Below are 26746 nucleotides of genomic sequence, written 5' to 3' on the forward strand. Positions count from 1 at the left end.
AGGCCAGGTTCAGCTGTTAAAATGACTGGCTCTTAGACAGTGGAGGCCAGAGTCAGTGGAACGGTATGACAGAATGAAAACTGTTCCCCTCCAAATGACTACAGCTCCTGTGAGACAAACAGTGGGATCCATGCTCCCTGTCCCTGAGTCCTGCGTGAGTTTCTCTGGGGGGATTCTTCCAGCACAGGCTAGAAAGCCTGCCTGCCCAAACTTGCAATGCTCCCTCTCACTTCCACTCTGCCAGTCTTATCCTCCTCTAATCCTCCTCGTCTGTCCTCCAGGTCTCAGCTCTGACACCCCTTCCTCCAGGAAGTCCTCCCAGACCTCACCTCAGGCTGGATCTCTGGTACCCTGTCGGGACTCCCACAGCATCCTCTGCTCCCCTTCTCAGCCCGGCCCACTCTGAGTCATCACTTTCTGGAGACAGGTGTCTACTACACTGGACTGGGAGCCCCAGGAGGAAGGGCAGGGGCTGTCATGATCATCTCCGTGTCCCCAGCACGGCCAGCACAGGGCCAGCCACAGAAAAAGCTCAATGGATGTTGAATGAACTAATGAATGAACGTGCAAACCAAGCTCTTCTGGAGTCAGGATTTTCTGAGGCGTTTGTTTGGGTTTTTCCCACAGCTTCCACCAGCAGGTGGGGAAAGCAGTGGGAAGGAAGTGGACTGACTGGAACCCCTTTGGCCGTGCTCTCCAGGGGTCAATGTGCTGCAGCCAGAGGCACCGAAATGGAGATCTCCAAAGGGGTGGTGGCCATGTGGTCCAAGGACTTCTTGACTCCTGGGGGGCTCTGCCTGTCCCCCTCCAGCCTCAGCACCTGTCCTGGTGGCTTGCAAAACTCTGTGCCAAACACCTAAATGCAGACAGGAGTAGGAGAACCGGGAGCGCAAAAAACTGCTCCAGACTGAAGTTCCGACCTACCCCTCTAAAGCGGCACAGCTCTGACGCCTGGCCCCTCCACAAGCTTTCCCCCGGAGGACAGGATGTCTCCATCCTAAATAAATGACACCCAGTCATTTAGTCCCCAAAGCCTGTCAGAAACCCTGAAAGCAGAGAACCTACTGCGTGTACCCCTTCACCTGCTGCTCCTGCTTCGTTTGAGGTGACGGCCACTGGTCACTGTGAAAGCACATATGGCTGGCCAGCCCTTTCTCGGTGTAAAACATCTGGCTGCAGTTCTTGCAGACATAAGTGCTCCTTGGTTCTGCCCAGTCTGAGGGGCCCCCGTTTTGCTGGTGACTGTGGGGAGACATGGCAAGAGAACGTGAAAATGAGACGCCGTCCCTGATTGCTGACTTCTGATTTTTTCTTTTTAAAGTCTGATCCACTGACAACTCTAGGTGAACCCTAAAAAATGGAGATGATGCCCCAATTCTTCAGGGTCTGATGCATGCCTCTTTAGGAACAAAGCGTCCAGAGCTCGCTCACCCAGGACCAGCACACAGAAGCCATCAGAGGACACCTGAGGGGTTGTATTCCCCTGTGCGGGGGAAGGGGGTGTTCCTAAACTTACCATCCACCTGCCATGTTCTCCTCTTTCAGTGGATGAGGGAGCCGGTAGATATTTCCACCCTGAAGATAAAAATACTCTTGAGCCAATATATCAGAAATGATGTATTGCAAGAGCAAAAACTGTAAGAGTCTTAGAAGAAAACACAAGTGTAATGCTTTGTGATCTTGGATTAGGCAATAATTTCTTGGATGACAGCAAAAGGAAAGACAGAACAGACAAAGTGGACTTCATCAAAACTTAAAACCTCTGTGTTTCAAAGAACATCATCAAGAAAGTGAAGACAACCGGCAGCACGGGAGACAATTGCTGCAAGTTATGTGTGTCTGACAAGGGATTCATATTCATAGCACATAAAGAACTCTTATAGCTTGATAATAAAAAGTCAAATAACCCAATTTAAAAATGGGCCAAGGATCTGAATAGAGAATGAATCAAAGAGGGTACACAAATGGCCAGTAAGACCATGAAAAGATGCTCAACATCATTAGTGATGAGGGCGATGAAAATCAGGCCGTACTGAGAGACCACTGAAAACCCATTAGGACGGCCACAATACAGACTGGACAACAAGCGTCGGAGAGGATGTGGAGAAATTGGAACCGCACACACTGTGGGTGGGAAAGTAACACGGTGCAGCTGCTGTGGAAAACTGTCTGGCAGGTCCGCAAATGGTTAAACATAGTTGCTGTATGACCAGCAAATCCATTCCTAGGCATTTCCCAAGATAAATGAAAACACATGCCCACACAAAAACTTGTGCACAAATGTTCACAGCAGCACTATGTACAATGACCAAGAAGTGGAAAGAACCCAAATGTCCAGCAGCTGAGGAATGAACAAATGTGATGTACCCACACAAAGGCACATTACTCAGCCACAAAAAGGAATGAAGCCCTGACACATGCTGCGCTGTAGATGAACGTTGAAAACATCACGCTAAGTAAAAGAAGCCAGTCACAAAAGGCCACGAAGTGTAGGATTCCATGGAGAGACAGAAGGTAGACGCATGCTTGCAGGGTGCTGGGAGGGATGGAACGATTTGGGGTGACAACTAAGAGTGGGGGCTTCTTTGGGGAGTGAAAGTGTTCTGGCAACGAGTGGTGAAGGACGCACAACCCTGTGAACATATGAAAAAGCACAGAACGGCACACTTTAAAATGGTGATCAGGTGGTATGTGGGTATCAAAGCTGCTAAGATAAAAAAGAAAGAAAGGTCGGTATGGTGTGACAGGAAAGCTGCTGGACCTTAGCATGCCAGCCTCTGCGCCCAGGACCTCGTAGGCACAGGGTGGGAAGGAACCAAGCTAATGCGGCAGGTGTGCAGCAGGGGCCGAGTGACTCACAACCAGAAGACCCGGCATTTCCCACAGGAATACTTAAGAGAGAAGGAGCTCTACTTTTATGTCCTCTGAAGAATTCAAGGGGCAAATCCAAAAGGAAGCGATGGGCAAAAAGAAAACAAGCAGAAAAAGCTTGGTGAAGTAACAAGACACAAAGCATTTGCGACAACTCTGTCAAGTCCTTGTTCTGTTTTTTTTGGGGGGGCGGGGTGCTGTAACGGCAGGAACCACATGTCTGGACCTCCAGGTCCCCCTCTGTAAAACTGCTTCTGAGGATTCACCAAGATTAAATCAAACGCCTGTGCCACTAAGAAATGCAGAAACAAGTAAGGATCGAGGCTCTTGCGTGAGCTCACGTATGGTCATGTCCCACGAGAGAGGGCCCGGTACCTGGATTCTGTTGAAGATCGTCAGCTTGGACTTTGAGTCCCGTGGGGGATCTGCTGGAGGCCCGGCTGATGAGAAGGAGGCCATGGCTACCTGGCTGGGAGAAGCCGCACAGCACATATCCATTTTCACCTTGTCCTTCCGGAAGCCTGAGAGGCGCTGGGCCCTGGAGTGGCCGGAGAAGAGCCTGTAGCCTCCGCCCCGGGAGCAGGCCAGGCCCTTTTCACCTTTCATGGCCCCGGAAGGCGTGCCATTCTCAGCCTGGGTCTGCTTCCCAGGGCCCTGGGCTCTGGGCGGGTCGTCCCCACCTAACTGGGTCTGCTGTGGGCCCCCGGGGGAGAAGATGTCCCCCAGGTCCAAGGTCCCTTTTGTGGATCTCAACTGCTTGGACAGAGAGATGTCTGGATTCCCAGAAGGGTCCAGAGATGCGGCTGTGAGAGACGCTGAGGCGGCGGTCACGTTCGGTCCTCCTTTCACGTCCCACCTTGTGCTGCCAGGAGAGGCCTCTCTGGGGAAGGTGGGCGTGGTTTTTCTCCTGCGGGCTGGGGATCCCTCTGGCTCCGGGTTTCCAGGGCCAGCAGACAGACAGTCCGCACTGGGTGTCAGAGGTGGCGGCTGCTGTGCCCACGGCCCCTGCAGTGACTTTAAGGTGGCCTGCTTGGCCTCGGGCGCAGGGAGCTGGGAGGAAGTTGCTGCCACCTGCGCATGGGAGAAGATCCGCTGGGATTTGGTGAACATCTGGAACACCTGCATCTGCTCGTGGCTCACCAGAGACTCCTGAGATTTCAGGAACAGCTGCCGGAAGAGTGGCATGGCATCCGACGGGAGCCCTCCTGGCTTCTGGACATCCTGCAGGCCAGGCTCCCTGGGGTTCTGCCACGGGAAGGCGTCGCAGTCAAACTTGCTCTTCTTGGAAGCCCAGGAGTCATCTTCCCCACTGGCACGTCTAGGGTCAGCTGAGGCCTCCGCAGACGCCTTCAGGAGCGGGGGAGGGAAGGCTAGCACGTCCTCCAGACTGGGGCCTGAGCTGGGCGAGCGCTCCCCTGTGGGGGAGGTGCTGCTGGGCCCAGGGCCAGACTGGGGGCCCTCCCTGGATGGCACTGCAGGGGACTTGTGGACCACAAACACATTGTTCTCTTTGCTCTTGGAGCAGCCTGGCAGGTTCCGGAGCCACTGGAAGTTGTGACTGGATGGCTGAGAACTGGCAGGGACTGTCTGGCCCCTGAACAGAGGCAGGCAGGCAGGCAGGGAGCCTCCCTCAGGCCAGCCCTCCAGGGGGGACAGCTCCGACTCAGCTGGGTCAGGGCCACCATTCTCTGCTGCCCTTGAGTGGACGGCTGGGAATGGGTCAGTGGCAGGCTCCTTCTGTGGGGGATGAGGCTCCTCGGGCACCTCGGTGCCCAGGGTTCCTGGGGCTGCCAGGGTGCTTACGGGGTTGCAGGAGGACCCCGAAGAGGGCGGGCAGGGACAGGCCGCGCTCCGCCCTTCGCTGCTGTCCGAAGGCCCTGCCCGGGCTGGGCCGGGAGAAGGGACCTTCTGATGGACGATGCTGCTGACAATACAGCGCAGGAGGTCTCGGTTAGGCAACAGGGGGCCCGGGGACCTGGCTTCCGGGGGCACCAGGGACCGCAGGCCCCCGGGGGCCTGCGCATCGGCCATCTCAGGGGCGTGGGGGGCATCCCCACAGGCCTCCTCTTCTGCAGGGGCTTCCTTCAGGATGCAGAGACCGTGCTGTACCTCGCAGTGCCGGCGCAGGGAGCGATAGTCGCAGTAGCTCTTGCTGCAGCCGGGCTCGATGCACACAAAGGGCTTGGTCTTCTGGTGGGTGAGCATGTGCCCAGTCCTGGAGTCACACAGGAGAAGGCAGTTAGTGGCACTTGGCTTGGGCCTTCCACTGAAAGGACACCAAGTGGTCCCACAATTCAGAAACTGCCCGCAGCCCCCACTCCGGTCAGAGCAATCTGGAAGGGGTGCTCCTCTCTCACCTTTAAGCAAACCCTTTATCTGAGGGGAAAAATAAAATCAAAGGAAGACAGGCCAGAGTTCCCCAAAGTGGTTTCCCAAGGAACACCAGTTCTCCAGAGTTGCTCCCCAAGGACTTGGGCTCAGCTGGCAAATCAGTTTTGGAAAAACACTGCATTCCTAGGAGGTTCACAGGGCACAGGAGAAAATGGAAAAAGCCACACAGTAGATAGATAAAGGGACATCTGTTCAACTTTCGATGTCTCTCAAACTTATTTGCCCACAGAACTGTTTTTTCAAATAGCCTGCTTTAGCATCTCTGAGAACCAGCGTTCTGCAGAACGCACCGGGGGAAATGCTGACCAGGGACAACCCTTCCTTCAACATAGAGTTCCACTAAAGAGACAGCTACCTGGAACCCCCACCCTCCCACCCCCCAGCCACAGCAAAAATTACACTGAAAAATTTACAGGTGCCCAATCAGTAAGAACTTTCTGGAAAACAGCCAACGTGCCTATAATTTCTGCAAATGTGAATGGACACAAATATGTATTGTTTATATCATACTTATATCTACATTAGTATGTTACAAATATAAACAAGCGAGTAAAATCACCCTCTGGGTTCCCAACAGCCCTACTCTGTCTGGACAGATCTAAATATGGCACGTGGGGTATGTCCAATAAATAATAAAGCCCTTCCACAAAGGTTGACTTTTGGACTTCGTCTGAGGGAAGCAGCAGAGAAGGAATCAGGAAATCCCATTTCTAGCCCTGTTACCAACATGTGACAGGAGCAAATTACTTCCTTCCCTTGGGGTGGGGTGGGCCGAGAGGGTGAAGCGAAAGATGGATTAATCGAAGCCCTCAGTAAAGGTCAGGGGCACTATAAAAACAGAAGGGCTTGTCTCTCCTGCAAGTCTCTCGGTTTGAAAAATGTGTGTCTTTCCTTTCTCACTAGCAAGAACAACTTATCATTTCCAAGATGTTAAGATCAAAGGGAACTCTGCTCCTTATTCTTAGAATGGACTTTCTTTTCAAAATTAAGAGTTTAAAAATCAGTCAAGAAGTTTTGTTGTTGTTGTTTTTTAAAGAAAGGAGTTAAAGAAAAACAAGAGTTAATTCTCCATTGATTTCCATGTTCTAGAAACAGGCATTTCAGAAACTCTCATGCCCCAAGTTCTCCCAACACACATTCCTCATGGAACACAGATCCATTCTCCTCAGACACCCACCAGGGACTCGGACTATTTCCCCACAGGTAGCCCAAATCCTTCCATGTCAGAGTTGCCTCAGGAGGGAGCCATTATGTCTTTAAACCACAAGGGTCCCTGCCGCAAATCACAGCAATGTGTGAATTTGGTATGAATTTGGGGGCTCAGAAGAGTGACCCATCCAGGGTAATGCGCGCCCTGCCCTAGAGCGCTGGCAGTGTGAGAACGGAAGCTGAGGTGACACCCACCTGGGGAACACGGAGGAGGTGGGAAAACCCAGCAGCGGGTGGGACAGGTTGATCTGAGAGGGGGTGGAAGAGACATAGCCACACGCCCACTCCCCCCAACCCCCCTCCCCCCCAACAGACGTTTCCAGACCAGACTCCTACATACAGGTGGTCCTGACGCTTAAAGGCCTTGCTGCAGACTTTGCAAACGTGTTTCCTTTCCTGGCTGTGTGTCAGGTAGTGCTTGCTAAGAGAGCTGGCGCTGCTGAACACCTTCCCACAGAGGCTGCAATCCAAAAGTGGGTTTTGAGGGGAAGTGTGCTGCCGCTTTCCTTTCCTTGCACTCCCAGAGGTGGCCCTGCCTCCTTCGTCAGCCTCTTTAGGCACCTTCAGAGCACCTGGGCCCAGGTCTAAACAGAGAGAAAGCACAGGTTACAGACATCTGGGGAAATGAAGCAGCACAGCTAACGCGCTCCACAACTTAGAGCCACAGCACACGTGGGATGACTGGGCCAAGAACTTGCTACAACTTCAGCAGCTTTACTTGCAGAGAAAACAGGGTTTGGGACCCGGAGAGGGAGAGAAGGCACCCTGGTCAGGCTACACCTGCAGGCGGCACCCAGTCTTGGTGCCACTGGGAGGGACAGGATGGCAGCAGTCTGAAGCTCTCCTAGGGCAAGGCGACCAACACGGGCGGGGCTTTGTGACGACTCTATCAATGGCACTCTTGGAAGGGCAAGCCAGAAATACATAGCCCAACACCTTAGAAAAGTCTAAATCCTTTCTCCCAGCCAATTCTACTTTGGGGTTTTAAAATTATGGAAATAAATGTAGATCGGTACGAAGAGTTAGCTGCAAGGGAGTTAAGTGCAGCATGTTCTTCCTGGTGAAATGTTAGAAACAACCTAACGTCCGACAAGAGGGCATGTAAGTGACTGCATTATGGTTTAAACGGTCTATGACACTTAAGCATTTAAGATAAAACTGCAGAAAAATATCCGATGGCATGAAAGGATGCTGCTGCCACAGCCATACTACTGAGGAAAAAGCAGCCGATGGCGAGACAGAGCTGCCCTAGTCTTAGGAAAGGAAAAATAAATTTATTCAGAAAACAAACTGAGAGAATGGATGGACCGACTGGTAGGAGTCTGGGTCATTTTTATTTTCCTCTTCGTGTGTATGTGAATTTTCCATGTTTCCTGTATCCCTTGGGTAAAATGATAAGAGGTATTTTGATGAATTCTGTCATGGGAGGAACAGGTGAAGGCACTGGGAATGTTCAGGTGGGAGAGGGGAGATGTCTGCAAATACCTGAAGGGCCAGCGTGTGAGGAGGACCAGCTGCTTCTGTCTTGCTCCAGGGCACAGAGCTGGGTTTGGTGACTGGAGCTGATTTAAATCACTAGAAAACGTAAAGGTCATGGACACGGGGACTCTGCAGGCTCACTGCTGTGTTCCCAGCTCCTGGACTTCCCGTTCCGGCACTCGTAGGCACTCAATAACTGTCTGTTGGATGGATGAATCATGGGAGATTTTTTCCTACCCCTTAGATTGGTCTTCAAGATGGATTAGACTGCCTCATGAGATGGCAAGTTTAGAAATCATTTATCTAGGATGCTGCAGAGGTGGGATCCCCGAATCCAACAGGCCAGGGAATGGGGAAGAGAAGGGGACTGCAATGAAGGACCCCAAACGCCCCTTCTCTGTGGCTGAAATGCAGCATGAGAGACACAGCAAAAGGAACCAGACTCTTGTTCCAATTCTGCCTCTGGCCATGGGCCACCTGTCACTTAACTTGCCTGGCCTACATCTTCTTCATATGAGAAATGACGATGATGAGTGGTCAACTGATTCCAACAGTTTAAATGAGGAAAAACAAGACTCCCTCAGGGGAAAGCCCTGGCCTTACTAAGTTACTTTTACAATGCTCATTAAAGCAACTATTAAACTAGAAAACAGAATGTTGTTTTGAAAAATTGGCAAGGACACTGAGAAACGGGCAGTCACTGGCCCAGGAAGCTATTTGATCTTCCCAGAAAGCAGTATGATAAGAGCTCTAAAACTGTGTATATTCTCTGACAGGAAAACCTACTTGGAGGAATGTGTTCAAATATTTAACCCAAAAGAAAACTCAATGTATAAAAAGTTGTTCACAGAAACACTACAACAGTCTAATGAGCAAGAATATGGTCAAACAATACAATGACCATGGAAGAGTCTACCTTTCATGTAAGAAAGCAAATGCACTAAGTTTTAAAAACTTCAAATAGAGACAACCAAGATGGTGCAGTAGGCAAACCTCTCGCAACCACTTCAAAATTACAACTAATCTACAAAATAACCATTATTGAGAATCACCTAAAATCAAGCTGAACTGAAGCCTTTCAACTAAGGACGTGCAGAAGAAGCCACCCAGACTGGTAAGAAGGGCAGAGAGGTGGAACGGGCTGGTCACACAAGGGGTGTGACCATTAAAGATCGGGAGGGATATTTCAGCTGTGGGGATCCCTCTATCCCTAAAGGAGTGAGAGATCCCAGCCCCACCCCAGCCCAGGGTTCCAGTGCTGGGGAGAGAAGTCCCCATAATTTTTGGTTGTGAAAACCAGCGGAGATTGTGACTGAGACCGAGGACGGCTGCACTCCCAGGCGCTCCTCTTAAAGGGGCTGCCCGCAGACTTACCCACCGACTGAATCACTCACTCTGAGCTCCAGCTCTGGGGCAGCAGCTGGAGAAGCAGCAGGGACGTATGGGGGTTAGAACTGAGTTATCTGGCTTGGGACGGCGTCTGGAGAGGCGGCTTTCTCCTTGACTGGGGAGCTGGCAGAGGTCATTGTTTCTTTGTTGAGCCCTTCCCCTTCCCAGCGTAGGAACACAGGTGGCCGCCATTTCTGAGTCTCCATGGTTAGTTCGCCCCACCCTTGCGATTTGAGACCTGGCCCTGCCCAACTTTCGAGCACACCCAGGCTGCTTCCAGTGGCTTTCTTGTGCAGACCACCTGCCTTGGCTCAAGCTGCACTTTCCTAGGGTCTCCCAGAGGTTCGCAGAACCCAGACAAGCAGCATCTGGCTTGAGCGTGTCCTGTACCTCTGGCTGAGCAGCCCTAAGCTGGCACAAGCGGCAGCCCAGCCTTGGTTCGCGGCTTGGCCTCTCAAGGTGCTTCCAAGCACAGCACGGGTGGCAACCATCTGAGGATTTCTTTCTGGCTCCTGCTGGGTGGCCCGGGGTGGGGCATGGACTGAAGCAGACCTACAGAAGATCCCCTCCAAGGTGGTCCTGGGGCTACTACCCCCAGTGGCCAGCTTCAAAATGAGCTAGAGCATCACCCAGCCTCCTCCAAGTACGACACACCCAAGGGGTGGATTGGGCAGGCACCAGAGTCTTGCTGAGGCAGATCCTGCTCTGTAGGGTCAGCCCTCGCACAACAACTCTTCCACTGTAGTCAAGGCCAGTCCTCACAACCAGTGAGCACAATGTCAGTCCCTCCCACTGATGTGCAATTATCAACCAAGGCTCAACCACAAGAGCAGGGCACACACAACCCACACAAGGGACATGTCTCAGGTGACCCGAAAGACTGTGCCACTGAACCCCACAACACAAGTACTACATAAGACCGGAAGACATAGCAGCCCTACCTAATGCATAGAAACAAACACAGGGAAGCAGCCAAAGTGGAGAGACAAAGAAACATGTCTCAAAGAAAAGAACAGAACAAAGCTCCAGAAAAAGAACTAAGCGAAACGGAGATAAGCAATCTATCAGACGCAGAGTTCCAAACATTGGCCATAAGAATACTCAGTGATAGGAGGCCAGTTAGCTCAGTTGGTTAGAGCATGGTGCTAATAACACCAAGCTTGCTGGTTCAATCCCCACATGGTCCACTGTGAGCTGTGCCCTCCTTAAAAAAAAAAAGTGCTCAGTGATCTCAGGGAGAACTTCAACAGAGAGACAGGAAGCATAAAAATGGAGAATGAAAACCATAAAAAAGAACCAATCAGAAATAAAGGAAATGAAGAATGTATTATAGGAAATCACCAGTACATTAGATGAAGCAGAGGATTCAACAAGCGATGTAGAAGATAAGGTAGCAGAAAATACCCAACCAGAACAGGAAGAGAAAAAAGAATCCAAAAAATTAAGGAGAGTTTAAGGGGCCTCTGGGACAATATCAAGCATACCAACATTCACATTATAGGGGCACCAGAAGGAGAAGAAAGCAAGGAATTGAAAACCTATTTGAAGAAATAATGACAAAAATCTTCCCTAACCTGGTGAAGGAAATGGACATACAAGCCCAGGAAGCAAAGAGAGTCCCAAACAAGATAAACCCAAAGAGGCCCACACCAAGACATCATAATTAAAATGCCAAAGGTTAAATACAAAGAGAGAATCTTAAAAGCAGCAAGAGAAAATCAGTTAGTTACCTACAGGGGAGCTCCCATAAGACTGTCAGCTGATGTCTCAACAGAAACTTTGCTGGCCAGTAGGGAGTGGCAGGAAATATTACAAGTGATGAAAAGCAACGACATACAACCAAGATTACTCTACCCAGCAAGGCTGTCATTTAGAATTGAACGACAGATAAAGACCTTCCCAGACAAGAAAAAGCTGAAGGAGTTCATCACCACCAAACCAGTATTACAAGGAATCTTAGAGGGACTTCTTTAAGATGGGAGCGGGGTTAAGGACGGGTGAAAGAGGAAGGGATTAAGAAGTACAAATTGGTTGTTATACAGCAGTCATGGGATGTAGGGTATAGCATAAGGAATATAGTTAACAATACTGTAATAACTAGGCATGGTACCAGATAGATACTAGATCTATCAGGGTGATAGATGGGAATGGGGTTGGAGGCAGGGTGAAAAAGGTGAAGGCATTGAGAAATACAAATTGCTAGTAAAGTATGGGGAATATAATCAACAATGTTGCAAAGATCATGTAAGGTGTCGGATGGGCACTGGACTTATCGGGGGGATCGCGCCATAGACTGTGTAGATGCCTGACCAATGCGCACTATATGCCTGAAGAGCTGAAGTAGAATAATACTGAATGTTAACTATAACTAAATATGTAGGTATATATAGTCATAGGATGTGGAGTACAACATAGGGAAGATAGTCAATGGTATTATAACAGCTACATAAGATGTCAGAGGGGTAGCAGCTTGGGGGTAGGTTATCACTTTATGAGGGGTTTAAATGTCTAACTAGTACATTGATTTGTACACCTGAAACTAATAAAAATTAAAAATTAAAAAAAAAAAACTTCAAATAGAATTATACACTTAATACGCCTCTGCTAAACCATGTTTTCTTGAGTGATGTCATCCATGTTTTTAAAAATCTATGTGTGGGAGCCAGGATGGGATTTTTCTTGTTATTACTTCACCTTCTAAGTTTTCTTTAATAAATATGTATTACTTTTATAATTAAAAAAGTCAATATAAGTGTATGTACTAATATGGACCTGAATTTAAGTTAGAAAAATGTAGCATTAACAGTTAATGGCCACTGCATTCCTTTTTGTTTGTTTGTTTCAAGTTTAAAACAAAAGTTGAATGAATGATTTGTAACATTTGGGGAGGTGGTATACACAGACCCCTATGAAAATCTAGTGAAAGATAGTTTTTCTACCTAGCAAAATGTACACCTGTTTGTGCCACCAGCGTTTTTCAGGTAATTTCTGTGGCCCGGATGGAGAACCCTAATGACTGTACCCCTGACCCTAGCCCAGTGCCTATAACACTGCAGCAGTCCCATGGATCTAGGATTTCAAGTTTAGCCATCATTCCAGCCCTGTCTACTACATCTCGTGTGAAGTGGGAGCCTCAGAAAGGTTTCTTTTTAGCAAGTCTTCAGGACATTTTTTGTTATGCCAGTTAGTATTAGTATCTGTTTTGCAGGGCTGTTTCAGATGTGGCCTTCTGTGCACAGGGTGTGGTTATAAAGTAAAAGAGCTCTAGCTCAGTCAACCCATCTATACAACTTAACCCAAGAACCCATCAAGATAGTTGAAAACAAAAACTGAATTTATCTTGTGGGGAAGCCTAAAGGCAAACCAAAAAGAGATTTAACTATAGTCTTTGCTTTCCATTAGTTCTCCCTTTGCTCCTCCACTGAAGAGAACTTAGAACTGAATCAACGGACTGTCTGAAATTAATTCTAACAATATGGTAAAAATAACTATTATCTCTTCAGTGCTTTACAGTCTACAAAGTGCTTTTACGTTCATTTCTTCTTCTGCTTCTTACTGCTACTACCCCGGGGGAAACAAGTGGATAGTATCATCCCCCCACTTTACAGGCGAGGACACTGAGGCTGAGGAAGGTTAGATAACCAAAAAGCAGATGGACAGGACTCCACCTCGTTCTGGAAATGTGAAAAGAGCCTCTGAGATGTGGTACTGGATAGGAAAGTCTCCCGTAAACTCAAAGGTCTGCCCATACCACACACGAGATTAGGATATTCCAAACACCCACGTTTCTCAACGTTACTCCCTAACATCAGTATTCAGTTTCCTTGACTAAGAAGTCGGGCACAATTTCTAAGTGGACAAAGAGTAACTGTTCCCTATTCACCTGTGGAAGAGAGAAATTTTCTTACCCAACCCATGCACAACCAACCCCTAGCTGCCACAGGAACTTTCAAACAGCCTGCCAGGCCCTTGGGCCCAGATGGACAGCCTCACCTTGTAAGGAAGCCTGAAATTCTGGGTCTGCATACTCCTCCAGCAGCTTCAGGGAGTCACTGTCCTTCCCCGAGTACAAGGACAGGGCGTCAAGGTTGTCTTCCAGCACTTCGCTAGGCACATCGGGTGTTGGGAGGCTGGGATCCAGGTCCAGACCACTTAGGCCAGCATAGAGCAGCTCCCGCGTGCTGGGACCCAGGTCCCGGTTGAGGGTGTCATTGCAGTTGAGTCCCTGGCTCTCGGAAAACGAAGGGAGATGCATCTCAGATGGAAGGGCTCCCTCATCCCCAAGGCCGTACTGGTCCATGACTCTCTGCTGCCAGGTCTTGGCCAAGAGCTACTCTCCAGATAAGCAAAAGTGTATAAGGAATTAGGGGGGAGAGAGCTCTTGGTGCTGTTTCATTCCTGAAAATGAACAGGGAGATTCAAAATCATAAGATGGCAACACAGTGTGGTGGATAGAACATGGACTTGGAATTCAAACAGACCTGCTCTGGGTCTTTTTGGTGCCACTTAATAGCCATGTGACGCTGGGCAAGTCACTTAAGCTCCACGAGCCTCAGTTTCCTCACCTGTAAGTTGAGTATAAGAGCATTTCCATCAAAGGTGGTTGTAAGGCATACATGAAAGGATTTCTGGCAACATGGTGGACTAAACCGACCTCTTTCTCCAGGTATAAAACAAATAGAAATACGAGAAAAGATTATTTTTACTACATAGCCAAGCTCAAGAGACAGGTAACGCCCTATCACTACCACCAAAAGTGCCAGCAGCACTTTTGGTCAAGTCAAGTCAGCCCAAGGGGAAAATCAGACTCAGATACAGGGCCTGGAACTGCCATCCAATATGGCGGCAACTAGCCACATGTGGCTGTGAAGCACTGGAAACGTGACTGGCCCCAAACTGAGACATGCTGTGAGTGTAAAATATGCACTGGAGTTGGGAGACTTAGTATAAAAAAATAATACGTTTTTACATTGATTACGTTACAATGATAATATTTTGGATATAGTGGGTTAAATAAAGTATGTTATTTAAATTAATTTCATCCACACCTTTTTTTTTTTTAATCTGGCTATTAGAAAATTTTAAATTATATATGGCTCATAGTATACTTTTATTAAAGAGCATTATCCTGGAGGCTGGGGCCTGGGGTCATAATGGACACATGGAAAAAGGACACAGCGCCTTGAATTCACAGGAAATGGAAACCTGGGACCCTGGAAGAACCGTGCCCTCCATAGGAAAACTAAATAAATGAAAAGAAAAACTCTGCACACAAACCTAGAGAAGCATCCCAAGAACTAGAAAACAATAAGACAATGGGAGACAACAAAACCTAGCATAAGAAGTGGTCAGCATGCAACAAGAACAAACATTTAAAAAAAGAAACAAATGGAACATCTAGAAATGAAAGACATTTAAATTAAAAACTCACCAGTGGATTAAACAGCAAATTAAACAGTGCTGAAGAGAGCAATAATGAACTGGCAGAGCATCTGAGGAATTCAGCACGGAGAGATAAAGAAATGGAAAATATCAACAAAAAGTTGAAAAACTATGAATGGAGAAGCAAATGCAAATGTCTAACATATGCCTAACAAGGGTCCCAAAAGGAAAGAGGAGAGAATGTAGGAGAGACAGTATCTTCAAGAAATAATGGTGGAGAAATTCCCAGAACTGCAGAAACACATGAATCCAGACTTAAAGATATGGTTCTCGAAGATACATAGTTAATAATCACCAAGCATTGCAAAGCTAGGCCAGGATAAATAAAAATGACTTCACACCTCAATACAGTAGAATTGCAAGCAGTAGAATTGCAAAACACTAAAGGCAAAGAGAAAACCCTAATACTACCAGAAAGATGGTCTACAAAGGGATGATGACCAGCCTGATGGAGAATTCAACAGAAATGTGTCTGGAAGACCATCAGCAGACAAAGGGAAGGGGAGAGTCGGCACAGAACTCAACACAGGAAAACTGGTGTTCCAGAGGGAGCAATACAGACTTTTTCAGACAAGGCCTAAAGTTTACCTCATAGATCTTAGCTCAAAAACTACTACAGGTTTTGAATTATTTGGAAAAAAGAAAGAGATAATGATTAACTTCATAATTTAAGTATGCACACTAAAAGAATCTAAGTGTAACTACCAAGTTTGAAAAGGAAACAACTCTGCAACATCTAAACTAGCAGAATTTATTCCCAAAAAAGAAAGAGAGAAAATACTCAAATTACTGAAATTAGAAATTAAAGAGAGGACATCACTAATGACCTTACAAAAATAAAAAGGACTATAAAGAAATATAATGAACATTCACATGCCAACAAATTAGGTAACTTAGATAAAAACAGGTGCATTCCTAAAACGATACAAATTACCAAAACTGACTCAAGAGGAAATAGACTATATGAATATACCTAAAAGAAGTAAAAGGATTGAATTAGTAATTTTAAAAATTCCCACCACAGAAACACTATTGGAACATGGAAAACAGTCAAAAGGTTTACAGCAATCAAGAGAACCCTTATCAAGAAAAAAGTGAGGGGTGGCTGGTTAGCTCAGTTGGTTAGAGTGTGGTGCTAATAACACCAAGGTTGCCGGTTTGGTCCCCACATGGGCCACTGTGAGCTGAGTGACATCCAGTAGGAGAGCCCTGTGGCATTTTAACTCCCTGCCCCTCAGCATAGCGGAGGTTGAGGTTTTGAAGACAGAGCCCACGTTCTGGTATGCGTTCCAGATGCGGGAGGGAGCAGAGAGGATCTTGTTCTCAAAGAACTGAGGTTGTCTGTCTTAACCTGTCTGTAGCTGCTGAAAGTCTAACACAAACGTCTTGCCTTTATTTTGCCTAACTTGGAATTCTCTCAGGGCAGAGTAGCAATGTTTTTGTTGAAAACATTGAAGGCAATGAACCAATCGCTACAGCCTGGGACAAAGGATATTAACTGAGGCCAACAACAGATATACCCCTGAAAGCCAGGGAGGAAAGGCTGGAGAGTAGGATGCCTGGGGGTAAGGGCTTTGAAAAGCTTCCACAATAGGGTAGCAGTTTCTTACAAAGTTAACCATGGTCTTACCATATGATCCAGCCATCATACTCCTAGGTATCTACCTCAATGAGTTGAAAACCTATGTCCACACAAAACCCACACACAATTGTTTATAGCAGCTTTATTCATAACTGCCCCAGACTGGAAGCAACCAATATGTCCTTTGATAGGAGGATGGATAAACAAACTGAGGTACATCATACAATGGACTATTATTCAGCACTAAAAAGCAAGAAGCTCTCAAGTCATAAAAAGACACGGAGGAACCATAAATGCATATTGCTCAGTGAAAGAAGGCAGTCTGAAAAGGCTATATATTGTATGATTCCAACTATATGACATTCTGGAAAAGGCAAAACTACAGAGACTATAAAAAGATTGGTGGTTTCCTGGGTTCTGTATGATTCTATAATGGTAGGTACATGACATTATACATTAGCCAAAACCCACAGAACTACACAACACAAAGAGTGAACCCTAATGCAAACTGTGTACTTTAGTTAATTAAAAAAATAAAGTAAATTAAAAAAAAACCTTTTACATATTTCAGGGAAGCTAGAAGGCCATGTGCCCAGGGCAGGTGTGTATGCTCAGGAAAGACCTTTGAAGGCTCTAAGCTCTCGCCTTTGGCTGACCTTCATTCTGTGCAAGCAGGAAGTGAAGGTGAAGGTTGTAAACTGTCCGCTGAGTATTGAAGGTGTGTCCCAACACTCACACAGAGCCCAGCTGCAAAGACGGGGAGGTTTTTGTTTTCCTCTGGGCATTTAAGGAACAGAGACTTCACTGACCACACATGACAAGGAATACAGTCTTTATAAATACCAGGGATGCCAAAAAAAATGTCTACAAGTGGACATTTTGGTCAACGTTGCTCAAGCAGTAGTTCGCCGTAATCAGAAGTGTCTGGATGCTGATGGGAACCACTCTGAGCACCTCTTGTAATTGCAGAAGTCACACATGACTCGTATTCATCTTCTGTTATTGGTGTATATTGAGTATTACCATCTGAATACAGTTTTCCTTTCTGAAAATGTGTATACATTTTTTGGCACCCTCTGTATAGTCTACAGAAGTCACTAAACAATTACAACTCACAAGGTGCAGCAACAATAAACCCTTGAGTGGGAATCTGATTCCCAGAATCACACATTATAATATTCAACATGTCCAGTTTTTCAACAAAAAAATTACAAGTTATATAAACAAAGTATTCCCTTTTAGAGGGCCATCCATGTCATACAAATGGAGTCAAACAATATGTGGCCTTTTGTGTCTGGCTTCTTTCACTAAGCACAGCATTTTCAAGCTTCACCCACCGTGTGCCATGTACCATGACTTCATTCCCTTTTATGGCTGGATGATGTTCCATTGTCTGGTTATACCACATTTTCTTCGTCCATGCATGTGTCTGTCGATGGGCATTTGGGTTGTTTCCGTTTTGGGCTATTATGAATAATTCCGTCCACACCTAGACATTGAATAAATGCTTGATGACTCCCTGACAGCAAATCTAGTGGATCCTGGAATAACTGGAGTTTGGGCCTATCTTCCTAGGCTGTCGATTTCTACTGTTTTTAAACTTTTCACGTTGAGAGGTAAGGGAACAGCTGCATCCTCAACACCTGCGTTTCACATTATGCATTTACCTGTGTGTCTGGAGGGAGCTCAAATGAAAAGTTGAATACAGGTCCACAATCCTGTACTACAACTCTGGGATCCAAATGAGTTTCAGAATTCAGAATTTGGTGAATTAAGAAAGGTAAATCCATGCATACGCCATATTTTAAGTAAGACCCCTGGGGTCCAGGGCAGCACCTGGTAACTAAACCATTACTTCGGCATCGACACCTATGCCTACTCAGAGACAATGGAATAAATAAAGACTATAAAGAGCAACATGTGAGTTCAGGTTTGGCCACCAAATGAGGCTTGAGACACCTCAGCATTCTCAGAGATTTGGGGGTTTCCAAATTGCAAAGAAGTGTGGACTATTAAAGTTTACATTCTGAGGCAAAGTGAATTTGTCCGCCAATTCTCAAGTGTCTTCTACAGTGCTGCTATGAACTGTTTCCAGTATTCCAAGGGGAAAGAATCCGTCTCTTCCTTCATCTCCCAATAATTAAAATGAGCGAATAAAATACAAAGCATTATTTAAATGACTATAAAGCAGTATTTTATAAAATAATTAGCATTTCTCCTTGTGAGGTATCACACCAAGTACTCCAAATGCATTAACTCCCTCCACACAACAACCCAGAGGCCAGTTCCATTATAACTTCCATCTTGCAGAGGAGGAAAGGGACTCTGAGATGCTGAGTCACTGGTTCAAAGTCACATCCCTCACAAGTAGTTGAGCCACACCTTGAACCCAGATATTTTGACCTTAGAGCTCATGCTCTTTCCCACGACACAGTGCCGACTACCTATAAAATCTGTAGACTGCACTGTGACATTAAACCGAAAAACAAAAAAAGGTGGCGGGTGGAGCAGGGTGGGAGACAGAAGGTCTCTGAATTTCCCGAATGCCCAATCACTTGCTTTCCAACATCCTCCCATAGTCCAGAGAACTAACTGGTCTGGTCACAACCTCAGGCAGGCCAACCAAAAGTCCAAAGGCCACGCTTTGACATTTACATCCTTTTCCAGAGAAGAAAGCAACTGCCCCCCCTCAGCCAATATTGAACCCGCTCTTGTTCTGTCGACAGAGCAACTCAATTCAATAAGTTTTAGCACCTTCTGTGTACGGAGCTCCCTGCTAGTCCCTGCTGTGGGGCAGGGTTTCTTATCCCCTGGAACCTTGTAAACATTCCCAAGGGTCCAAATATTCTTTCCAAGGATGTTATAATTTTGTCTTTTCATTTTTGAAAATAACCTCAAAGAAGAAAGTCAATCTATCTGGATTATTGGATTACCACTTTAAACCCAGTATTACCATTTGTTTTCAATGCCAAGGGTATGTTTATAATTACACAAATGCCAAAAAGGACTATTTTAATTGCCACATGCTAATGAGAAGAGGACAGGGATGGATTTAGTTCATAATAATGCCTTCGAGCCCTACTAAAAGCCAACAGACATCATGGTTCAGATGGAGGTTTTGCTGCCGTTCAAACAGAGAAAAGGGAAGGGAGAGCTCAGATACCACAGGGTCTGCTAAGCCCAAAAGGGTGGCAGTCTGCAAAGATTTTATTTCAAGGAAGCACTTAAGTGTCAGCAAAATAGCACCCTGCTCATTAATGTTTGTAATTGGAACTGCATCGATTTGGTTGCTTTGATCGTATTTAATTTGCAAACTAATGTTGGCTCTATGGTGGCACAAGAACTGTAAGCTTTAGGAATGAATGCCTCGTTGTATCATCATTTATGTATGCCTCATTTAATACTTTAAAAAACAATTTAAGCCAACACAGGGTATCCAAAGCAATTTTAATTTTTTTCTTTTATAAAAGGCCCATCATCCCAGGACTGGTAGGAGTAGGAGAAAGGGTTTCTCCTGTGAAATGCTACAACCTCTTGGGAAAGCAATGTGCCATTCAGTTCTAGACTACAGCATGAAGTCCACCATTAGGTAAACAATATTTACTGTGGCATTGTTTGGAGGAAAAGGGACAAACAATCTGAATATAGCTACTTGTTCTACAAAGCTATTTTATTTGGCTTGCAGTAAATTTAAATATTTTTCAATTCGTTATCAAGTTGAGTTTTTTTGGCCAGGGCATCACCACCCAAAAGAACTTTCTGTGCTGGTGGATGCGTTCTAAATCTGCACAGTCTAATGATAGTTTCTAGCCACACGTAGCTAATGAGCATCTAGAAATGCAGTTATAGCGACTGGGAAATAAAATTCTTTATTTAATTTTAATTAAATTTAAAATTACATAGCTACAAGTGGCCAGTGGCAGCCCTAGAGATTTCTCATTAAAGGCTTTCCAGCTTCTACTATTTAAAAACCTGGAGGGAAAAAAATCTGAGGATCTGTCAACACTGAGTCCACATTTTTGCAAAACAACAACTGGCTGGAGCTGAGAAGCTGCAGCTGCCTTTAGAAGGAGCACAGTGCTCTCTAGTTTGCCACAATTCCCCACCACTCCCTATTCCTCCCCCCCCCCCACCTCACTCATTTATATGCCCTGCCAGGCCTCTGGAGACATCTGAGTTTAGGACCCTGACCTGTGCAGGAAAACCTTCACCAACCTCTCTTTACTCAGCTTTACCAAATGAAACCCTTCCAAAAGCAGGCCTCTACACCCCTCTGCTATAGTAAATGGTCCCAACATAACAAAGCCTGAGATTATTTCTCCCTCCTCAGAACTCTGATCAGCACTTGTCTGACAAATCACTTAACACTTATCCCAAATGGCCTCGGAACTTAATTATCTTTCGGGTTCTTCTATTTTCCCCAGACGACAATACAAGCACTAGGGTGGCTGTGACTCCGCCTTGTGTGTCTATACTTCTCAAAGCGTCTTGCCCAGCACAGAACTCTGATCAAAAAGGCTCTCAGCATCCCTTTCATTGACGAGTGACAGGATTCCATTGTGACACCTCCTTTCCTCTTTGAAAAGCTCCAACTTGTTATGCCAGCCTTTTTTTCCCCCCAAGTGCCACCTTTTCCTGTGCCTCTCTGCATTAATGTTACCAAGGAGACCGTGGTCAGTCCTCTGAATAACATCAGGTCATTGGGAGCTAGGAGACAGGAGAGACACACAGCTTTTACCCTAGCTGCACAAATTGTTTCCTTATTTTCCCTCTCTAAACATTATTGTAAACTATAGGCTATTATTGTAAACTACACAGTGATTTTTTTACATTGGAATAATTGCCAACACTTTAAAAAAAATTGGGGAGATTTCAAGTAAATATGTGGTTTCTGGCTTCTCTTGAAAATTATTAGATTTGATATTCCCTGATAATTATCAATAGGACAGAGCTGAGGGACAACTGCCATCTCTGGATAGGATTATGGCCTCCAGTTCCCAGAGTTTTCACTTATCTTTCCGTCTGGCCCCTATCATAATCATCGTTATAATAATAAGGGTAGCAGAAAACATTTATCGAGGCTTTTTCATATGCCAAGCACTACTGCAATCATTTACATACTAACTCATTTAATTCCCACAATACCCCTTTCAGGCACACACGACAACCCTATTTTACAGATGAGGTAAAACCCAGAGAAGTTAAATAACTTGCCCCAAATCAAGGTTAGGATCCAACCCCAGGTAGTCTGACTTCCAAGCCCTCACAGTTAGTCACTTCACTCTGCTATGACTCCACACTTGAGACGGGACTCCTGCCCTAACGCTACAACTATATTCTTACGTTGAAAATCAAGGAAGACTGCCACGTCCTGCCATGTAACCACTATGTAATTTCAACCAGAGGTTAACTCATTTCCTCTGATCTCTCAGAGAAAGACATGGAGGAATCAGAAGACTACGATTGTACCTTCCAGGGAATATTCTTACATAGAATTAACTGAGGAATAGAGACATCAAAGTGTCTCACTCCAAAAGCAATCCTAGCAAAAAACGCAAATAAGCATTAAAATGTACAACAGGAGTTTTCAAAGTGAGGAGGGTGTGGAGGACTCTGGGGTCTTTCAGGAAGTCTGCAAGGTCAAAACTATTTCATAGTAATATTCAGGTGTTATCTGCCTTTTTTAGTTTCAGTGAAACTTTCCAGAGGCTACAGGACATATCTCAAGAAGCTGAATGCAGACGGAGATCTGAGAATCCAGATAACTCTAAAAATGTCAAACAATGCCACTGTTTGTTTTCTTTCTTCTTTTCTATTTCTTTTCTTTTAATTCTCACTAAATGTTTTGTTTTTTGAAATATACTTTTAATAAAAATGTCAATTATATGACTATATCATGGGCTTATTATTGCTATTTTAAAATAAATAAATATTTTTAAAGTTTATAGTTTGAACTTCTAATACAACAAATATCAGCAGATATAGTTCACATGCACGAAAGCTCTCTGGGGTCTGCTGTTATTTTTAAATGTAAAGAGATTTCAAGATCAAAAAGGTTGAGAACTGCCACTCTAAAGAGAAAGGTTCAACATGTACCCAACTGTGTATGTATCTGTGTATGTGAATCTACCACAATGAGAAACCCAAAGTCAAAAATTCCAAACTGGTGGCCAGCAGGCTCTGTAAGGTCCCCACACTGTCTCTAAATACTTATTAAATTCGTTGTCAGTATTTAAAGACCAAAAGGTTTCACATAAAGAGTGTTCTGGTATCTTCTTAAAAAAATTCAGTTCTGGCAATATTGTCCAGGCATTTCCATGTGCCCATTTCCACTGGCTGGCATCACTTAGTGCACAGGATCTTTGGTTTGTCACACTCTACGTCTTTAGCTGCCCTGTAGTTATCTTAAGTTGCTACCCTGAGCTAAAGAAGGAAACGGCATTTTATTTTTTTTTTTGCAATAAACATGAAACATACACCAATCTAATAAATGTCTGCATTCGTCCAGAGAGTCAACATGCACGATAAATAACCCTTTTCCTTATGTGACTTCCTAAAGCAGCAACTGGTAACGGTGGCCCCTTTGGTACAGAGACTATTGGGTCAGTTAGAAACCCTTTGGAGAAAGAAAGAAGTCCATCTGACAACGTGGGTGTCTTTGGACAAGTGCAAAAGGAGGAAACTCACCAGGAGAGGAGCCAGTGAGTGAAGCTCCAGAGAACAGGAAGGCCCAGCTTAGGCCCCACAGGGAGGGGAGTTCAGGTGACAGTCAGACTGTTGGGTATTTTTCCTGGAGGTGGTAAATTCAGGACATTCAGCCAACTTCTTTCGCCCTAAAAGCGGTGGTGGAAAGGAAGGGGCAGTCAGATCACGGGTCCCCAAAGAAACAAAGACACAAGTGTGAAGTTGGGGGAGATGGACAATATTTGGAGGGAAGAAAGCAATTCTAAACTGAAGTGCTCTAGGTGGGAAAAGGGGTTTTGATGTTAAGGGAAAGTTATTTTTCCTTTCTTTTTTTAGTTTTCCCCCCTGAGAAGGGACCTGGAGGGTTTTGCTGGGAGAAACCTAATTGGAGTGGAAACCGTGATGAAAAGGGATTTTTGTTAAGAGAATTGGGGAAGAGGGTTGAAAAATAAATATTAGACGAGAGAGAAACTGGAAGGACTGAATTGGTTTGTTATTAGTGAAAAGATATTTGGTGGGAAGAAAGGGTTTTTTTGCCAGAAAGTGATCCTGAATGGAGGAAAAACTAGGAAAGAAAAAAAAATATATTTTTTGCTAGAGGAAGTTCCTAAAAGGAGGGGGAGGGGTAATCCAGGAAGACAGAAGAGATTTTTGGTTTTGCTAGATTATCATAAAAAGAAACAAATCTGGATCCTCTAACAAATCGGGGCCGATTCCGGAGGAAAGAGGATTTTTAGCAGAAGGGGCCTGGAAGTGGAGGATGAATGCAAGTTGGAGATGCAGAAAGCGCGAAGGTCGGGTAGGGCCGCGGCGCGAGCTGGGTTGCTGCGAGGGAGCAGTTGGAGCCTGGGGGGGTGGGGTAGGAAAGAAAACGGGGTGCAGCGGCTCAGGGGCCCCCGAGGACAGTCTGCTCCAAGGGGGAAGGGGCTGCGGGGGTGCAGCGGGTCCCGGAGCTGTTGGGGTGCAGAAAGTGCGTGCGTGACACGGGATGAAGGGTGCCAGCCGCGCCTGCTGCGCCCCTCAAAAGGGAGATGGCCCTCCCAGAAAGAAATATAAAAAGGAATTAGATTTTTTAAAGGTGGGAGGGAGTTAAAAATGAGGAAGGGGTGGGAAGGAGGAGGTAGAGAGGAAGGATATGGGCAGGGGCAGCAGCAACCGGGTTTTACCCGCCCCCGGGGGCTCGCGCGCCGGGCCTCGCGCCTCTTGGGTCTCCCAGCGGCCTCCCTCCCACCCCGTGCCCCGCCGGGCGCGCACGCGCAGCCCAGCTCGCCCCCGGAGCGGCCTGCTCACCGGCGGCGCGTGCCTTGCGCAGCCCACAGCGGCCACGCGTGCGCCTCGCGCCGCCCGGGCCCCCAGCGCGTGCCGCTGGGCCGCGCAGTCGTGGTGGTTCTTCGACCGCCGCGGAGGGGCGGGACTTGGGGAGGTCAGGTGACCAGCGGCGGCGGGAAAGGAGGCGGTTGGTCGCCATTTTGAGAGGAGGGCGGTTGAGGGCGGGAGAGGATGAAGGCGGGACGGGAGAAGGGCGGCGGGGGTAGGGGCCGGTCCCCCAGGACTCACACACCGAGGCCGGGCGTCCAGTGGCTGTGGCCATTGTTCCTTGAGGGCGACGTTAGAACGCAGCGCGTGGGAACGCGGGCCGTGGCCGCTCCGAGCCGGGGGTCCGCCATGGAGGGCTGGGAGAGCGGGGCCGACCTCACGGGGTCGTGGGGTTCCGAGCGGGACGGGGCCCTGGCAGGAGCCACCGACACCTGCCCTGCAGCGATTGGGAAGACGCGGGGCTGCAGCACCCCCAGGGGGGCACGAGCTGCTCCCCCTGTCTCCTGGCAAACACCGTCCGTGGGTCCGTTCTGGGCTGAGGAGGAGGAGGACCGGGCACAGCCGTGGCCAGAGCGGGCTGGCGGAGGAGTTTGCGTCCTGGAATAACTTAGGCGGGGAATTCATGCCTTAGGAGCTGTACGCTCAGGCTCTGCGGCGACAAACAGGAAGTGAATGGTTATCGGGATGGGCTGGAAACTGGCAGGAGGGATCTGATGGAGGCGATGGGGAGATGCTGAAAGGAGGTTACGATGCTGGTTGCACAACGTGGTGAATCTACGAAAAGTTGTTGGAGTACACACTTAAAATGGGTGACTTTTATGTAAATTACACCTTGATAAAGTTTCTTTTTAGAGATGTTATTGGGGCAGGGGAACAAGATTTTATGGGGGAACAGTGTGTACTTCCAGGACTTTTCCAAGTCCAGCTCTTGTCCTTTCAGTCTTAGTTGTGGAGGGTGCAGCTCGGCTCCAGGTCCAGTTGCCATTGTTAGTTGCAGGGGCGCAGCCCAGCATCCCTTGTGGGAGTCGAGGCGTTGAAGGGCAGCCTTGTGGTCGAGAGCCCGCGCTCCAACCAGCTGAGCCGTGTGGCCCCCCGGGAGCTGAGTGGCCGCTCATTGCCTTCATTCTACTTGCAGAGGGTGCAGCTCGCTGGCCCATGTGGGAATGGAACCGGCAGCCCCGTTGCCCAGAGCTCGCGCTCTAACCAACTCAGCCACCCGTCCCTCCATTTTTTTGTTGTTGTTTCATTTTTTTTTTAACTTGGTCACTGGGGTGACAACAGAGAGGAAGGAGCAGGAGAAGGACTGGCATTCTCCTTTTGGATTCCTTCATTCAGCAAATACTACTTTCTGTTCTGGTTACACATACAGCAGTGTCTGAGCCAGACAAACATCCCTGATCTAGCTTCTGTTCTAGAGCAGCGCTGTTCAATAGAAATATAATATAAACCCCAAGTGCCAGCCACCTGATTTTGCATTTCCTAGTAGCCACGTTATTTTTTAAGGTTAAAAAAACAGTGAAATTCTGGGTGGTGAACACAACAATGGGATTTATAGATGATGTAATACAGAATTGTACACCTGAAATCTATGTAAATTTACTAACAATTGTCACCCCAATAAATTTAATTTAAAAAAACAACAGTGAAATTAATAATACACGGTATTTAACCCGAAATCTTCTTTCAACATATACTCAATTAAAAACAATTAAATGAGATAATTTACTTTTTGTACTCTTCAAAATCTGGTGTATAACTTACATGCACAGGACATCTCAATCAGATCAGTCACGTTTCAAGAGCTCCATAGCCACATGTAGTGGCTCTGGGACTTGACAGCATACATCTGCTGAGACAGAGGCAAATCCATTTATAATGCAATGTGGTTACATGTTAATGAAAAATACAGGGAGAAGGTTAGAGAGAGGATGCTATTTTATGTCAGTAAAGGCCTCTCTGGTGAAGAGGTTACGCTGAGTAAAGACCTGAAGGAAATGAGGAAGGGACCTACAAAAATACCTCGAGGAAGAGCAAGTGCAAAGGCTCTGAGGCAGGAAGGTGTAAGGCCTATTTGAAGAACAGCAAAAACCAGTGTGGCAAGAACCACGTGAGTAAAGGAAAAAGTAAATTAAAAATACTGAGTTTCAGCAGTGTGATCTGTACCCTGAGGAAATGAGGACCCTGGCCACTAGGTAGATGAGTTTAAAGAACAGCGCTTAAGCTCCTAAAATAAATTGACATCTTTCTGCCCTTTGACAAACACTGAACACTTTATGGACAGCGACAGAAGATACTTGAAACACATAATACAAAGAGCATCCAGAAAATATTCTAACGTCTACAAATTAATGTGACAACCCAATAAGAAAAAGAGTAAAAGAT

General features: G+C 46.5%; 1 protein-coding gene across 1 annotated transcript in view; it reads right to left on the bottom strand.

The window, feature by feature from the left end:
• The window catches only part of ZNF541 (zinc finger protein 541), a 40395-nt gene extending 15649 nt beyond the window's left edge, over positions 1-24746 (bottom strand). The window contains 8 exon segments of the mRNA XM_081030795.1: positions 728-856; positions 1083-1242; positions 1517-1575; positions 3247-5086; positions 6812-7055; positions 13333-13737; positions 23051-23196; positions 24609-24746. Coding sequence (XP_080886921.1) covers positions 728-856; positions 1083-1242; positions 1517-1575; positions 3247-5086; positions 6812-7055; positions 13333-13639 — 2739 coding nt within the window. The 5' untranslated portion in view covers positions 13640-13737; positions 23051-23196; positions 24609-24746.
• Positions 24747-26746: the final 2000 nt, after the last annotated feature.

The sequence above is a fragment of the Rhinolophus hipposideros genome (genome assembly GCF_964194185.1).
Source record: "Rhinolophus hipposideros genome assembly, chromosome: 21".
NCBI lineage: Eukaryota > Metazoa > Chordata > Mammalia > Chiroptera > Rhinolophidae > Rhinolophus > Rhinolophus hipposideros.